General features: G+C 36.0%; 1 protein-coding gene across 1 annotated transcript; it reads left to right on the top strand.

Annotated features, from left to right (window-relative positions):
* The first annotated feature begins 16014 nt into the window (after positions 1 to 16014).
* LOC116002696 (plasmodesmata-located protein 2-like) lies at positions 16015 to 18068 on the top strand. Its single transcript, XM_031242864.1, has 3 exons — positions 16015 to 17092; positions 17719 to 17832; positions 17927 to 18068. The coding sequence occupies exons 1-3, from the start codon at positions 16282 to 16284 to the stop codon at positions 17932 to 17934; spliced, it is 933 nt and encodes a 310-aa protein (XP_031098724.1). The 5' UTR covers positions 16015 to 16281; the 3' UTR covers positions 17935 to 18068.
* The last annotated feature ends 36 nt before the right edge of the window (positions 18069 to 18104 follow it).

The raw sequence follows: 18104 nt of genomic DNA, 5'->3' as shown, positions 1-18104 counted from the left end.
ATATATATATATATATATATATATATATATATATATATATATATATATATATATATATATATATATATATAGAGAGAGAGAGAGAGAGAGAGAGAGAGAGAGTGAGTGAGTGAGTGAGTGAGTGTTAGTTAATTAGTTTTATTTCAATTAATTAATTATTTATTTACATTCTAATTTTTATTTCCTACCAAATAAACAGAATTTTTGTAATTAAATCTATTACAAATTTACAAGTATGAAAGTATTTGTTTTATGTGACATTATGCATGACAACCAGTCAACCACCCTAGCTAACAACAACGATAAATAATAAAAATATGATTATTAAGAAAAGAATAACTTCAACGAGAGGACAAAGCACCGGTCGTTGCTGCAAACAAAATGTCCAGATAGCAGTGGTTGATTTCTGCCGTCCGCCGGTCCAAAAATGTTTATCTTAATAATAACAACAACAATAATTATTATTATTATTATTATTATTGATTATTGATAGTTTTATTGAGATCGGGTATACCATAAACCGGGTATAACGATATAGGAGAATAATAGTATTACTAATTATATATATATATATATATATATATATATATATATATATATATATATATATATATATATATATATATATATATATATATGCTCAAATGTGGTCGCGTCTTCCCGTGCGGTATACACCACTACTGTTAACAAAATACACCACTAGTATTAGGAAAATGCATAACAATGAAAATGCATAAAAATACCAAAAATCACACAGCACACCTCAAATGATGCACCATAACTCCAATGCTCCTAATTGTGCATTTTCGAACACTGTGTGGTGTATATTTGCATACCTAGTGATGTGTTTTTCGGTGATGCGTACTTAATGATTATATTTGTGTCGTACATTTTCTAACATTAGGTGGTCAGGTGGTGTATATTTGTATACCTAGTAGTGCGGTAGCGCTGACCGCACGTTAAGGCTCGGTCACACCTGAAGAAAATGAAGAAAAAGTTTTTTTTACCCTTGATTGTTATAAGTATTATTATTACACAGTGACATTTTAGTTTTTATACCACTTCTTCCATTCTCATCCCCAATAATTCTATTCCTTCCTACCAAATAGTGTAATTTGAATTCCTACTTTATTGCAACCTTATTCTTTTCCTACTGAATTACAATTCATTGCCTCCATTTCCTTCATTCCAACCAAACCCTCGCTCTCGTTTAAAGTTTTTAAAAGTTTATAAAAATTTTGATCTGTTCTCAATTCTCATGTGTGAAGGGCGTTCATATAGGAGCATCACCTTTTATATATTTGGGAAGAAAATAATGGATTCTTTTGAAATTGGTTGCAGACTGATTCAACTATTTCGCTAAGTCCATAATGTCACACTCCCATGTTCCCAAACGCCGAATCATCACACGCAGGGATGAAAATACAGCTTCTCTCGTCCAGACACGCGAATTATATGCATTTGGTCCCTTGTATGAAATGGTACCTGGAGAAGCTAACATAGGAGCCGAGCAAGATGTTCTTCAAAGGATAAACGGCGATGCAAAAGCGGCTTGGAAGTATTTCAAAAATTGGACGAGACTCGAACCGGATCTCATGAGAAAGATCAGAGGTGTTGAACATAGAACCGATGACAATCCCAACGTCGATCAGGCAAGAGACGATCATATTTCTAATGTCACAGAGCAGGCAACAGAAGCGCGAGCACAAGGCAGTGAAACTGGCATGGGGCAAAATTCTGGAGGGGAAGGAAATGTCCCAGAAATTAGGGAATTATTAACTCCAACAGATGAAGAATATAATACTGGAGGGGATGAAAATGTCACAGAACTTGTGCAAAGCAACCAGAATACCACAGCACAGACAGAAGGCGATCAAAATGTTATACAAGAAGAGAAAAAAATAGAGTACTACTACTTCAGTAAAATTGGCCAAGTTATAGTAGAAGCAAAGAGTGCTTATGATGGCATAGAGACGCAAGAAAGGCACTTTAAGTATGTGATGATAACCCACGGTTGCTTATTCCTCCTGCAAATGTTCTTTTTTCTTGGATTAAAGGTAGATAATCTTGGAAATGAGGATCGACTCCATAAGTTCCTGTTTGGCCGCGATGAAAATGGCCACAAAAATAGGAGGATTAAGTTCTGTAAGTCTATGCTGATTCCTGGCAACCAAATTCCACTGGTTGTGCTCAATGAACTAATCCAGCATTCTTTTTTTAAGAAGGTTGCTTTAGAGAAGGATTGGAAAAAAACCCCTTCTAAACATTCACTCAAAAGTTTCCTATATTACTTGATCTTGGACCCTGTGCTCAAAACGAATCGAAGCAGAAGTAGGACATATACAGACGTACTTCATGGGCTCCACTGTCGATGTGTTTGGCCGGCTAGAGGCAAGAAGATTGTTGAAGAGAGTCGTCGTCACCAAAATGGCAACGTTGATTTAGAAGTCGGGATTAACAGTAGAAACTATTTGGACCCCAAGGATGGTGAAGATCAAAGGATCCCGAGTGCCACAACGATGTATTCTAAAGGTATCTACTTTAAGGCGGTAAGCGGCATGGCAATTAGGAAGATTCAGATCAAGGATGGCGGCGTGTTCATAGGGAAGGAACTTCTTTTGCCAGTCTTCCATTTCAATGAGATGATGAAGGAGATATACAAATCTCTCAAAGCTTACGAGAATGATCAGGGCCTAAGGGAAAGGGAGGTAAGTGACTATCTGCGGTTTATGTGCGATATTGTTCGCACCGACCAAGACGCCGCGCTGTTAGAGCTGAAGGGAGTCATTAAATGTCATAGTGAAGTCCTGATAGACGAGGTAGCCGGGTACCTGAAAAGTATGGCATGTGCCGGAGCCGATTCCGGTGCCACTACCGGAGCCGGAGACAGTTCCGGTGCCAGTTCCGGTTCCGGTGCCAGTGCTTCCGGGGACTCGCTCCTCCTCCCATTCACCAGCACCCATTTTCGAAAGGTGAAACTAGACATCATTCAGTATCATCTCAAACCATGGTACTCTAAATTAGTAAACAAAGCTCTGTTGCTGGCCTTCTTCCCACTTCTCGTATCAATCATATCAGTCACCTTCAGTATCCTCAGCTATTACTTAGTGAGAAAACGCCATCATTGATCCATCTATCTCTGAGAGTCTGAGGTAGCTAAGCAAGGCCCTTCAATACTCTCCCACTTTTAAAGTGGAGTCATACTTTTAAATCATCAAAATTTGTATTTTGTTATAAATAATATTTGTGGCCATTAGTGTTAGTATTGTAACGGTTGTAACCTATAATGGTTATTATTTATGTTGATTTTATTACTAGTATTATATATGTATTCCTATAATGGCAATGACTAGTGAATGAGAATGCTCTCCTTCTTCTTGTCTCTATTCTTTCTCTATTAGTTTAGCTTGTTCATAACTTTGCAACTCACCATTCACGGTTAGGAGCTAAAGGCCAACGGGCATAACATGCTACAACACGCTCAACATCGGTGAACGGTAATTGATGTGTTTTTTATGCACGCTATAATCTTGATTAAATAGTATGATATGCATTCATGTTACCAATTGTATTACCTCTTCCTACTTGCATATATTGTTTTTTTTTTTTTTTGAATATTTGATACAGAATATATGCTTTTATATTGTTTATATAAATATGAATGTCTTCGGCATTAAAAAGGATGCCTACAATATCATACATCCGTGAACCGTGACTCCATTCTGCTCTTCAGTGATAGCAGAATAAACATTAAGCAATAGAAGCAAGGTGATGAACAAAAACAGAAAAAAAAATTCTTTCTTCTTCTATTTTCTTCCCGTACGAAGAATTTTTTTCCAAAAAAAAAAACCTGTTTCGCATGATCAAATATATCATATATGCATATAATATTTCTCGCAATATTTGGGAAATTTGCATTCAAATATTGTATGCTTATTTATTGATCATTGATGATTTCCGATAATCGGAAAGTTTTTTTTTTCTATTAGTATGCAACATAGCAAAAAGCTGTCATTTTGTTATATGGATTTAAGATTTTATCATATTATTATGTTCATGAAATGCAGTCCCTTTTTTTTGCTATTGTAATGGGAAATTAGAGATCCAAACAAATTTACAGATTTAAGAAATGCATTGAACTCTGGTTTAGGCCCCGTCATACGAAGGATCTTGCTGTTTATTATATACAGCACTGCATCACTTTATACTGACCTTATAAGATAAAAATACACAGCCAGACGAAATCCGCCGGTGCCAACCGGTGGCCGTTTTTTTCCTTTCCGCCGTTGGATGGAGATACGCCGGCGAACGGCGGCGTGAGTGGCATTGGATGGAGATACGCCAGCGATCGGTGGGCGGCGCTGTTGCAGATTCAATCCGCCGGTTGACGGCGATCCGTGCGTCGCGATCGGCGATGGCGACGGCAGGCGGTGTTTTCTTGACCGATAGACCTTCAGGTGCTAGGTACAAAACCAGCGGTGGTTTTGTGTTTTGCGACGATGGCAGCGCAGGTGGACCTCCGGCCTCGTCAGCGACGGAGAGAGGCGGTGATGGCCGTAACGGTGGCGAGCGGCGGCGATAGTTCTGGCTCCCTCGTCTTCCTCTCTCTCTTTTGGCTGCGTCTGATTGTTAAAGAGACTATTAGGGTTCTTTTAGATGGACTCCTTACCTGGTCCATTTCAATAAATAAAAAAAAACTAATTTTTTTTTGGGTCTAAAACGTTATATAATTTTAGGTCTTTTTAGTTTGTTTAAAGCAGCATTAGGACTTGCTTTAAATTCTAGATTCATTTTATTTGGATATGTGATTATTTTAAATCACTTACATATAAATTGATTTGGGCTAGCAATATTTTTTTTACAAAAATTGGGCCTATTAATCATGTTGTTAGGCTCAATTATCAGATCATCGTGCTAACAACATGTTGGGCCTAGCAATAATGGATTATTTTGCTAGATCCATTAATTTTGGGTTTTTTTATTTTTATTTTTGAGGTATTTGTATTAACCTTAAACCTATGTCTTATTTAATTGTATTATTGTGCAATCTGCACATTATATTCAATTCGCATAATGTACAGCTTGATTATTATGCGGCTTCTAAATTATTCTTTAGAAGTAGATCCTTGTTTTTAGCCAACCTTAGTATATATAGATTTTTTTTTGAAAAATCTGGATCTTGGCTTTCACCTAGTGTGAATTCAACGAGCTTGTTTTCAACGGGAGCAATTAATTGGATGTCCACAAAAACTGAGGCCTGGGAAGCTAAAAACCTTTTTTTTTTTTGCCACCTCCTTTTTTTATTGAAACATGACCTGAACACGAGTACCTTCCTGACAAGGACCTCGATACCTTATAGTTATCCCTGAAGGATAGTTTTGACTAGAAAAATCAACTGGTCCTCTTTAAAACACAACTTAATTGACTTAAAGCTTTTAAGAATTTAAGTCAGTAACTGATTCTAAATCAGTAACACAGAATGGTGTCGCAGCTTAAGTTGTGCAAGACGGACGGTTTTGAATTGGCCTTAATAGAAAAGACCTTATTCTATGCGAATAACCTTGTATTCTAGTAGCAGTACAAGGCAAAGAATTATAAGGAACATCATTAACCGATTCCCCCCCCCCCCTTCCCCGCAAGCTAGTTGTAAAGCACAACTAATTGTTGATACAAAGCCATAGTGCATGCCTAGCTAGCTCTGCACCTGTGCCCGAAGCACACAATATTGCATAGCCGTGCAACACCAGGAGGGGTTGAGGAAGAGAAAAGGTCGAGGTAGCAACAATAACTCTCGAAACTAGACCAAAAATAGAAAACGATCCAATTCATCAAGGGCAACAACATTCATACATTCATAACTCTGACCCATCAACAAGTATGCTCCAAGTGTGGGTGTAAAAGGCGCTTGTCACGTGCGTGCCACATGGTGAGCACAAATGATGAGTGTAAAAGGGTGTAATGTCGTTCCGCTGAGGATTGGGGTTATGGCACGAAATTGTGTGAATTACCAGGCACTAGAGTATGTGAATTTATAGAATCCAAGCAACAAAGACCGAATGATGTAAAAGGAAGCAATTGATTAAGGTGTAAACTGTATAATAAAGGTATGGGTCAGATTAGGGGATTGTAACCTTGATGTTCTAACAAGCTCAGGATTAGGGAAAGAATAATTAACCAAGGGATATATGGGCAATGCACAGAAGAATTCTACTCAGCTACTTTCGTAATCAATAAGAGAATTAGGCTAAGATTGTCGCACTGTCGTGATGCATCAATCATAACCTTAAGCACCTAAGCATTGTAAGCCCCCAATTTTACCTCTACTTTCATAGCAGGAAAATTAGGTTGAAATTGGTAAGGCTCGAGGTCTCCATCCAACTGTCGTTGTAATGAATCCCTCTCCTAGACTAGCAATTAATTCTGGCCACAAACCAATAACTAGTGCAGAGAAATCCCCAAATCAACATAAACCCTAGACAAAAGATTCAATCCCTTTATGCAATTAATCATAAACCGAACATCAAGATTAACAATGAACCCCAATCCAAACCCATAAGCGAATTACTCCCTCATGATGGGAGTAAACACAACAAAGCAAGAATTAAAGATAAACATTGCAATAAATATAAAGGGAAAAGAAACTTAACTGATAAATAACAAATCCAACTTCAATCCAAGATTCCAAGCTTGAAATAAAAATAATCTAATGTAAAACTAGTCTAAACTATGCTGGAGAAATATAAACTAAAAGCTAGGGTTCAGAACTCTGTAAGGGAACCTCCTCCAATTGTAGAGAATAGGTAGAATATATAGGAGATAGATGGGCCTTGGCCCATTAGGCAACTTCCAATTCTTTTCCAACTTGTATTCTTCCTTGTAATTCCCTTTTCTTCCAGAACTTGTCCAAAATGCTCCAATATTCTTCCTTTGTTGTTCCTTGTAGATAAATCAGCACTTGGACAATATAACACATAAACAATTCCCAATTTCACTAGGATATAGAAAATAACCTTCAAAACAACTAGAATAAGGGGTGAATAATTGTACAAAATAGCAGATATCACCACACCCGAAGCATTTTGTTGAAACCTAAATACACATCACAATGTTGAATCCAACCAAGATGCCTTGCCTGAAGCAAACGTTCTTGTTAGTTATTTTTCACAAACTCCAATGTGCCGGATATATAGTACTCAAGCTACTTAAATTCCGGCACACTGCATATACATCCCCTACCCCCCCCCCATAAACTAAGTACGTGTAAACCATTTCCCAATCTGCGTAACTATTTCTAGTGTGCAGTCCAATTATTATATCACCACCATTGCGTATCTTTATGGGCTATAACACTCCGTCTGTTTACATAGAGCCGATGATAGGGAATCAATAGATACGTTGACTGCATACTAAAGATCTGTTTCATGGCATTAGGGGAGATATACCCAAATTTAAATGCCGAGAAATCCCATGAAATGGAATGATCTTCATTATAATCCACGTACTAGTAAAACTGAACCAGAAGTTCAGTAGATAATATATTTGCAATATTAGCAAATAATCTGCCAAATATATATACCAATAACGTATATATACATTGATTATGTTGATCAGAAAAGAGTGACAAGGTCCTATAGATAATCCCTAAATTGGACCAAATATATTTATCTCAATACTCCTTGACACCATAAGTGTAGGAGATCTATCGGTTTAAGAGATATGAAACATAACACTAGATCTAACAAAGTATTGTCACTCTTGTCTTAAAAAAAATTATGTCCTGAAGACATTTGTCTAGACGACAAAAACCCTAGTAAGGTGCACCAAACAAACATAATACTAGGGATACGGAACAATCAGATCTTAATACTGGGAAATGTCAACGATCTGATTAAAAATTATCATGATTTTGGGAGAAAATTTTGAAACTGTCGACAACACACACCTATATAATTGCTCATTTAAATAAACTGATCCAGGTGAGATGCCAGAAGCATCCCCATTATTTAATATTTAAAGGAGCAATTAAGGCAGAGCTCGACTCGTTAAAACAGATTCTCTTGACAATACATACACCATTGAACAATAACCCTGTTGGTTACAAATGGATGTTTGTAGGAAAGAGAAATGAAAATAATAAGGTGATATAATAGCAAGTTGTTTGTAGCATATATGGGTTAACGCAGAAACCCTTGATTAATTTTAATCAAATCTCCCATGTACGATGACATTAAGTTCCGCTATATAAGATAATTGACAGAATAAACTTAGATATGCAGCTAATAAACGTCGTGACCATATGACAATAAGGTCATTGGACGGTATGGTCTTTTATATGACCTTAGCACAAATCATATTTGACTAAGTAATTCTCCTTTTGAAGAAGGAATTATGCGTCATTATGACTTCTTTAAACGATTACGAATGGAGTTATTACCCTCATTGTGAAAGGGATAATATGTACCATAAGTGTTCTTTATTGAGTTGTAAATGAGCATAGAATTACCAAATACGATATGTTTATCTATAATTCTCAACATAAATATTTGTTGTTGAAGTATAACGGCTTTACTTAAATCGTAAAGCAATTAACCGAGTAATTTCCTCATGGAGTAGGAAAATGTAAAAATCAAGATATACCGTTAATACCTATTGAGGGGCTACTAATCCTTATCTCAACCTATGATGGTGTTATAAACATCATAAAGAGCTTAATGGTATTAGCTCTAAAAACGAACTTTAGAAATGAAATGACTTGGAAAACCAAGTATTATCTTGACCTGCAGATCGAGTATTTTCTTGAAAAATTATGTACACCAATCAGTATGTTTTTAGAAAGATGTCTTCAACGCAATGTGTGTTTCTCATAGATCACTTGGTTATGCATGTTCTACATTCACTACCTTACGGGAGGATAATAAAAGCATGGTTTAAGTGGGTATGGTTAAGGAATATTGGCTATATTCAACCCACATAAGCTCCAGAAGAGTCACGAGAATTGTTGTATAAAATATTAACTTATAGTGACAATCTTGAAGATTGTCATATCATCTCCTCTATGATCCCTTTGAAACAGTTATTCTACTTTAAGCAATGTAGAAATGGAAGATTGTTATCTTCAGGGGGAGATGCGGACTACATTTACTTAAATCAATCCTGAAGATTGGGTGGGTCCTAAAAAGACCAACAATTGTACTCTTTTGCAACCTATATATCATGTACTCTTTTCTTCACTAGATTTTTCCCAATGGGTTTTTCTAGTATGGTTTTTAACGAGGCATGAGTATAATATAATAAACGGGAAGAAAGTTTCAAATAAATACTTAAATAGACGAACCCCGAAATCCTGAAGATTATGCCCTGAAGGCTTATGATTGTACTCTTTTTCCCTTAACTAAGTTTTTCCCCCGGGTTTTCTTAAGTTAAGGTTTTTAACGAGGCAATTAGGAAGGTTGCTGTCTTCAGGGGGAGCAACAACATACACAGAGATTATTGGTCCAGAAGACCACCAACTCTTGCAAAACCTGAAGATTAAACGCAACAAGTTATAGTTGTACTCTTTTCCCTTAACTAAGTTTTTTCCCACTGGGTTTTCTTAGTGTAAGGTTTTAATGAGGCAACCAGGAATATATATGAGTTTATATCATATACTATTTTCTTCAACTAGGTTTTTTCACGTGGTTTTCCTAGTGAAGTTTTTAACGAGGCATGAAAGTATTTGAATATACCATTCATATACCTTGTACTCTTTTTGTCTAGGTTTTTCCCACAGGGTTTTCCTAGCAAGTTTTAATGAGACAAGATCGTTGTCAAATAATGTCCAAGGGGGAGTGTTATAAATAATATTTGTGCCCATTATTGTTAGCATTGTAACGGTTGTAACCTATAACGGTTATTATTTATGTTGGTTTTATTACTAATATTATATATGTATTCCTATGATGTAATGGCAATGACCAGTGAATGAGAATGCTCTCCTTCTTCTTGTCTCTATTCTTTCTCTGTTAGTTTAGCTTGTTCATAACTTTGTAACTCACCATTCACGGTTAGGAGCTAAAGGCCAACGGGCATAACATGCTACAACATATTTTATTTACTACAGTATTTTCTCTACATCTTTATTTATAATTTTAACTCACTTTCAAAAGTGAGCCCCACACTCCACATCACATTAAAATATTAGTCCCTCAGATCCGTCTCATTTTATGTGTTTGGTTTATGACTTGACTAAAATTATTTTTAATTCAAATTTTAATAATATTAAGTTTAGTATTAGTATACAAAATTTATATATTTAGAGACTATACTAAAAGTACTATTAAACACAAAAAAAAATTTAAATAAGTAAAAAATAGTAAAGAAAATATACAAAGAAGAAATAGTGGTTTGACCAATGAATAATAAGTAGACAAATAAAATGGAACAAAAGGAGTATTATCTTTAATCAAAGTTATTATTATTTAAATTATTAAAACTGATTTAAAAAAGTAACAAAAACTTTTTCTCAACTCATGACATTGTACTTTTTTTCATTTTTCAAGACTTGCAATCCTTACTAATTTGGCAAGGGGCAAATTATTACATGGACCATGGTCCACACAGAGAGTACATTATTTTTTTTTTAACTGAAGGTACATTATTTTTGTACTGTAGGTATATTATTTCAGTACAAAAATAATGTACCCTAAAATAATGTACCTACAGTACAAAAATAATGTACTTTTTATTTTTGGTCCACACAGCTGTATGGACTATAGTCCATGCAATAATGATTGTTTGCAAGGATGGCAAGCCACATCATGTTTTAAAAAAACTTTTATTTTATAGAGAATAAATTTTAGAGCACCCAATAGGAATTTGTAATTGATTTTTGGTCCAGTAAAAACTAATGTGGAAGCAAGGTTTTTGAGTGTTGGGTCTTCCTACAAAAAAAAAACTACTCGTTTGCATCTCACTAACCAACCAGCAGACGCGTGTGTTACATGGGCCCGCTAGGGCATTTCAGTTGGCGATCACTCTTGATTCATTTAGTTTTAAAAAAAAAAACTTTTGTGGCCATTGCTAACACAGCAACGACCACAATTTTATTATTATTTTTTTAATAAAATTATTTTTATTTAACTTTGTTATTAATTTTTTTTAGTTTATATTATATAATATAAGTGTAGACATGTAGTATATTATTTCTATTTAAATATTATATTTATTAGAAGTTTAATTTTGATTTTATAATTATCATTTCAATTGTAGATACGTTAAAACAGTTATAATTATAAAATTATTTAAATTTTGATATGCTTAATTTAAATATAATAAAAATAATAATTGTAATTATAATTTTTATAATGGTAATAAATTATTAAAACATATTAGAGATAAAATAGTGGGCCCACACAAAATGTGAAAAAAAAAATCTAAAACTAAGGGAGAGAAAGGTTTTTAAGATTAGGTGAGGCAATGGATAATGAGATGGATGTTAAAACCCACAAAATACTAGGAAAAAAAAAAACCTAAAGTGAGAAAAGGAGTGCTCCCTTAGATGGACAAATTAAGAGGTGACTGGTGAGAGATCGGAGGAGGGAAAGAAAGATTCGAGTTGAGTGGTTTTCTTTTTCCTTTTTACTCCCCACTTGATGTGTATGTATGTATATATATATGCATCAGTTCATGTGCGAAGACTGTAAAAGATGGAATGAAATATGAGCCGTTGATCTAATCTAGATCAACGGCTCAAATAAGAAAAATTATTTTTTTTTAAACACACACTTCTGCCAACATGCATGCACCATTTTAAAAAATCTCGAGTACGTGGCTTGTGTACTTAAGGTGTGCGATTTGTGTACTCAAGGTGCGCAGTGTATTCTCAACTGAAAATGCACCATTTAAAAACTTTAGGTGTGTAGTTTATGTTTTTAATTTAAAGTGCGTGGTTTTTGTACTTAAGTGCGTCATTTTAATGCTTAAAATGTGAGTATCGCACAAAAGCACGGGAAGGTATAAATTATATTGCATAGGCTCATATAATATTAGACTTCAATTGGCTTTACTTTCGTGAGATCAACTTTCCTCAACAGATCAACAAGCTTGCTCACCTGCGTTATCTGAGTTTCAGGGACTGCTACCTGGAAGAATTTCCACCATCAATAGAAAAATTGGAAACATTGGAAACTCTGGATTTGCAGGTTAACCCCAAGGTTGCTTACAAGATGAGGAAATCAAGTGTGTTACGTCAGCTTAAGAGATTGAGGAGCCTTTATTTACCTTATAAGTTTGCTGCAATTGATGTTGTTGAGAAATTAGAGTTGGATCGCCTAAGTGAGCTTGAGAATCTCCAAAACTTTGTTTCAACTCATTGTCGAGCTAATGATCTCCGCAGTTTGAAAAAACTCAGGTATTTGGCAGCAACTATTGTTCAAGAGGTGAAAGACTTGGAGGAGACTATCAAATGCCTAAAGGAAGCTACATCCAAATCATCATCTATTCACCTAAAAAACTGTCCGAGTGGGATAGGTTCCTCTGCTCTAAGTGAGCTATTGGCATTGGCAAATACTCAAGTTACCATCGTCTATTTCTGGCACGCTTACAGAGATCTTCTTGATTGCTTCTGAACTTGCTGAAGATCCGATGTCATCATTGGGGGAATTACCCAAATTACAGAAACTTGGTTTATTAGGCAATATATAGTGCCTTTCTTGGGGACCAAATCTTCTGTAGATCGAAAATCAGGTTTCCCCGAGCTCATGCAGGTTTTGAAACTGTCAAATTTGCCAAAGTTTAAGACTTGGACTCTTCAAGAAGGAGCTATGCTTAAACTTTCTACTCTCATCATTGAAAATTGCAAAAGCCTTGAAACACTCCCAGATGGACTCTGCAGCACTCATCTCCAAGAATTGAGTATTGTAAACATGCCCAAAACATTCACGGACAAATATGAAAGCCAGGGAAAAGATTTCTCTAAAATTAAGCATGTGCCTAGCATCAAGATTATTGATCTGTAAATTGTGATCAACAGAAATGCAGGTGAGTTATTCAATTCAAGCTGGCCAGGCATTACTATTATTTTAATTTGTTTATCTTTTTGTTTCAAATTTCCACATTGATTTAAATTTGTCTCTTTATAAATATAATGGTGGATATATATATCATGGATGGTTACTTCTTTTGCAGCAACTTTCCAACACATAAATGGGCCTATTGGTGGAAATCCCTTAGCAAGAAGAATTTCTCTACCTCTATCCACTTTTATTTACAGCCGGTTGAATTTGTATTGTATTCTTAAATGGTATTTGCATGCAATTTGTATTATTTGTGAAATACTGTCTAGATGTCTATGTTCTACTCTTCAAAAGTGTGATTTTCAGTTTATGTTATGTATGAATTATTGTCTAGATGTTTATGTACGTGAGACTCATGTGTGTTCTACTCTTCAAATTTGGGATTTATGAAATATATAAGTATTGTACGTTGTTTAGATATTTGTTTGATACTTATTGTCATGTATGTATGTGTTTCAAATGGAAAACAATCTTTCTCTACGTACCCACCCACCTTCTCTCAACTCCAAAATGTGTTGCAATTAATTCTTTTTTGAAATGCCAAAATGATCATTCTCCTCTAAGCACTTATATGCTAAATTGGTTCATCCATTGCTGCCTTAGCCGCCCATTATCATTGCCTCACCCAAATTAAATCAGTTGCTTGCAAGGAAGAAAACAAAGTTGCGGATCGGATCAGATTTGGTGCTCGCCCTCGAATGATATCATTAAGACGACTCTCTTCAGCCATAGCAATCATTGCCATCGAGCGAGACCATCACAACAATAGGGAACGACGCTCCTCCATCGCAACGCCCAACAATATATAGCAGTGGTCTTTGTCAATATTCTCCTAGACCCATCTCGCAACCCTTAGGTTCCACTATGAAAGTAAGAAATTATATCGATCTATATTACTTGAGCTTTATTGAGGGCGTTGATAGCATCACGAAAGTAGGACCATTCTCGTCTTTCAATTCGACTTAGCATTGAATCACAAAAGTGACGTGTTAATTTACCGAATTGGTGTTAACAATCTTGAAACGCGAAGTTGAGTTGACTCCCCTTAATCTTTAGTCTTGGCCAAGACCTATCTTTATTATTTAATCATTTACTCGTATTATTTACTTTTATTTTTCACTCTCATATCATTGCTTAGCTTTCGCTAATTTCTCTTCTCCTTGTGTCTACATACTTTTTACGGATTATACCTAAAATACCATCCTAGTGAATGATATAAACAATTTGTTTTGTTTGTTTAATCGAAGTTTTTTTAGCTAAATTTCTAAATCTTTAAAATAATACCTATAATTATAATAAATTCAACTATTTCACCAAGCACCTTGTGCTCATATGGCATGTAGTGATTCTTCTATATGGGAGGTCATGAGATTGAACCTCAGTGGAGGCGGTCTATTTCCATTAAAAATGGTTATCTTCGGACTAACGGACCAATAGTATTCGATCCTTAAACCTCTTGCATAGTTAGACCCTAACTAGACAAGAATATATTAAATCATTACACAACTTAAATTTGTAGTTCAAATTACATTGCCATTCATACAAAGGAGTTCAATCCAAATCCCTAGAGAAGGTTAGCTACTTGTGCTAAAAATGCATGTAAATCAGTCAAAGGTATTGCAATCACGAGAAAGAGAAAGGCCATTCATACAAAGGAGTTCAATCCAAATCCCTAGAGAAGGTTATCTAAGGTTAGCTACTTGTGCTCCGCTAGAAATGCATGTAAATCAAAGGTTTAATTGAAATAAGGAATATTGCAATCACGAGAAAGAGAAAGTGCAAATATTAAAGAGAAGAACTTAACTTTGATTAGGGAAATTGGAAGAAGAACTTAACTTTGATTAGGGAAATTGGAAGATCAAATTTGAAAATTGAGATTTTAGTAGGAGCAATTACAAGTTGAATTCTTCTTCTATACCTTCAATAATGTTGATGGATTACAAAGTAGAAGTGTTTGGGAGAATTTCTAGAGAAGAAAACCTAGAGAGAGAAACTGAGAAATTAAAAGTCTTGTTAAAATAATCGTCTCTTGTTATTTATACTCTAGATCCGCGTCAAAATAACCAACTCAGGATCGCTATTGGACGCATAATCACGATGAAGGTCAAGACGTGGCTGCCATCATGACCATGCAAAACAGGCCCAAGAACCCATACGATTGACCTCATGGCGTGAGGTCAATTGTGACCTCCTGGTCTAGGCCTCGGATTCAAGGGTTCATGTTGGCATTCACGCGTGACTGCCAGCGTGACCTTCAGGATCTGTGACCTAGTCTAGCACTTCACAACGCGAGTGCTGGCGTGACTATCAGCGCGAGTTGATCTAGCACCTCACAATGGACCTCACAGCATGAGGTCAGTCGTGAGTGTTAGTTCTAAATTTCGGATTTTTTTAACACGTAAGCAAGAGTAATAGTCAATAGTACTACTCTTAACAAAATTTCCTTTACTATATAAAAGTACGTATACCATATATTATTAGTAATAATATAATTATAAAAATGTTATTTTTACTCTCTATAATTTCCCTTTCCTCTCATTTTTTTATGTCGCACATTGTGAATTTTCCAATCACACTACAAGTTAAAAGAGTTTAGACAAAAAAAAAAAAAAAAGAAAAAGAATTGAGTTAACTTCATTTATAACCAGAGTCGAGGTTAAGGCAAACAAGCATATAAAATGTGCTGGACTATAATATTGGGCATGTCTCATCTTTCACTTAATTTTGTGCATAATGCAGGGTATGTTGGTCAAAGTTGCAGGGACTCAATTACTGAAACACCCCTAACCTTTAAAAAACTACAGTACTTCTTCTTATTATTATTATTATTATTATTATTTATTATTATTATTATTATTCATCAGAGTGTATTGATATTTTATGAGTATCAGAGTTTAATTATTATATTATTCAGAGAAAAATAATTTTTTTCATTAATTTATTCATTTCTGAGTTGCAATTGTCATATGGTCAAAGCACCTTCCCTTTTAGTACTGATGAGAGTCTCTCAAGGCTCAAACACCGCCACACTACCACCACCACTGCCTCACTCAGCTCTGCAAAAGCCTAAAAAAGAGCGAACTTCGAGCGCCATTATATTATACTAATACCAAGACTCTCTTTTGAGAAGCCACAGAAAGCAGAAACCAAGAAATCAAGCTTTACCGGGAATCTATCATCCTCAAGATCTCATTAATGTTTCGTGATTTGATGCTTCGTGAATGTTGAAATGGGTGTGCCCAGAAAATTGTTTAGCTTCATTTCTCTTTTGGTAGCGATTCTTTCCATTCTTGAGCTCATTTCAGTGGCTAAATCTGAATCTGACTACACCACCTTGATATACAAGGGGTGTGCTAAGCAGTCTTTGTCAGATCCATCTGGGGTTTCCTCGCAGGCCCTCTCTTCCCTGTTTGGGACTCTCGTTGCGCAGTCCTCAAAGGCCAAGTTTTCCAAGACGACTACTGGGTCTAGCCAGAACACAGTCACGGGTCTGTTCCAGTGCAGAGGGGATTTATCCAATGTGGATTGCTATAACTGTGTGAGTAGGCTTCCAATCCTCATAGACAAGCTGTGTGGGAAGCCTGTGGCCGCAAGAATTCAGCTTTTTGGGTGTTACATGCTGTATGAGATTGCTGGGTTCCCGCAGATATCTGGGATGGAGATGCTGTACAAGACTTGTAGTAGGAAGAATGCTCCAGGGAGTGGGTTTGAGGAGAAGAGGGACACTGCTTTGTCTAATTTGGCTGGAGGGATAAGTGGTGCCAGTGGGTTCTATAGCACCAGTTATGAGGCTGTTTATGCCTTGGGTCAATGTGAGGGTGATGTGGGTAATGCTGATTGTGCTGACTGTGTGAAAAATGCAGTCCAGAGAGCTCAGGTTGAATGTGGGAGCTCTGTTTCTGGCCAAATCTTTCTGCACAAGTGTTTTATCAGCTATAGTTATTACCCTAATGGGGTCCCTAAAGGCTCTTCTTCTTCTTCTTCTTCATTCTCATCTCCTTCTTCTACTTCTGCTTCATCATACTCATCTCCTTCACCAGGTACTTTCTTGATTTCATTTCAAACCCTTTTTTCATTCCATTATGTTATCTAGATTTCCCCAAATTGCTCTTTGTGTATTAACTAGGTTTGTTTTCCAAATGGCCTGGCTGTTAAAATGTTGCCATCACTTAATCAAGAATTTTGTCCTACTAGGACTTTTGAGCTGTCCACCTTACAATTGATTTGATTGATAAAAGAGTGATATTGATGGATGTTTGGAATCTCCAATCTTTCAATTTTAATAGTTTCTTAACAAGATGTTTGTCTGGATTTAGATTTGTGGAATGTGTTAGGATCCTCCCCTTACCTCTGCCCAAAAAGCTATAGCTAGTAGCGAAGGCATGAGCCCCAACAATCCCCACCGAGCACCTTGTCATGATACCATTTGTTACTATCAAGTCCTTACCACTATGCGAAAAGTTATAACTTGTAACGAGGACGCAACTTTATTTCCTTATAGACCGCCAGTACATTTTTGAAACGCTAGGTGTTAGATTTGGCCCGACCTCCGCCTAACAATCTCCTACCCACCAATTACCAATTGATGAACTTGGCCCTTTACGGGTATCTGTTTTTTGGACTTATTTTGTGATTTGTATTTAATAATTATAATTAATTAATGTAGGGTCACAGCAAAACACAGGGAAGACAGTGGCTATAATATTAGGTGGAGCAGCAGGAGTGGGGTTTTTACTCATCTGCATGTTGTTTACTAGGAATGTGATGAAGAAACATGATGGTAAGGGCAACATTAATCAGTGGTAGTACTAAATTCTTTACTATGTTGTCTTTTGATATTTACCTTCTTGCCTTTGGGGTGTTATGCTCTGCAGATTATTGAAGGGAACACTTGAATTTTGAGGTGGACTATATTCCTTGAATTGGTTGGTCACTTTCATAGTGGGCAAAAAGAGGGATAAGAGATGGGGATGGTGTTGTTAAGGTGGAATGGAAGGCTTTTAGGTTAAGGAAGGGAGGGGGGGGGGGGGGGGGGGTTTTGGGGGGGTGGGG

The sequence above is a fragment of the Ipomoea triloba genome, chromosome 13 (assembly GCF_003576645.1).
Source record: "Ipomoea triloba cultivar NCNSP0323 chromosome 13, ASM357664v1".
In the NCBI taxonomy this organism is placed as follows: Eukaryota; Viridiplantae; Streptophyta; class Magnoliopsida; order Solanales; family Convolvulaceae; genus Ipomoea; species Ipomoea triloba.
Note: the sequence above shows the minus strand (reverse complement) of the source record. Positions and strands in the feature narration are given on the sequence as shown.

Coding starts and splice junctions, on each gene's coding strand:
- LOC116002696 (XM_031242864.1), top strand. CDS start 16,282: ATGGGTGTGCCCAGAAAATTGTTTAGCTTCATTTCTCTTTTGGTAGCG. Junction 17,093..17,718: donor ATACTCATCTCCTTCACCAG/GTACTTTCTTGA, acceptor TAATTAATGTAG/GGTCACAGCAAAACACAGGG.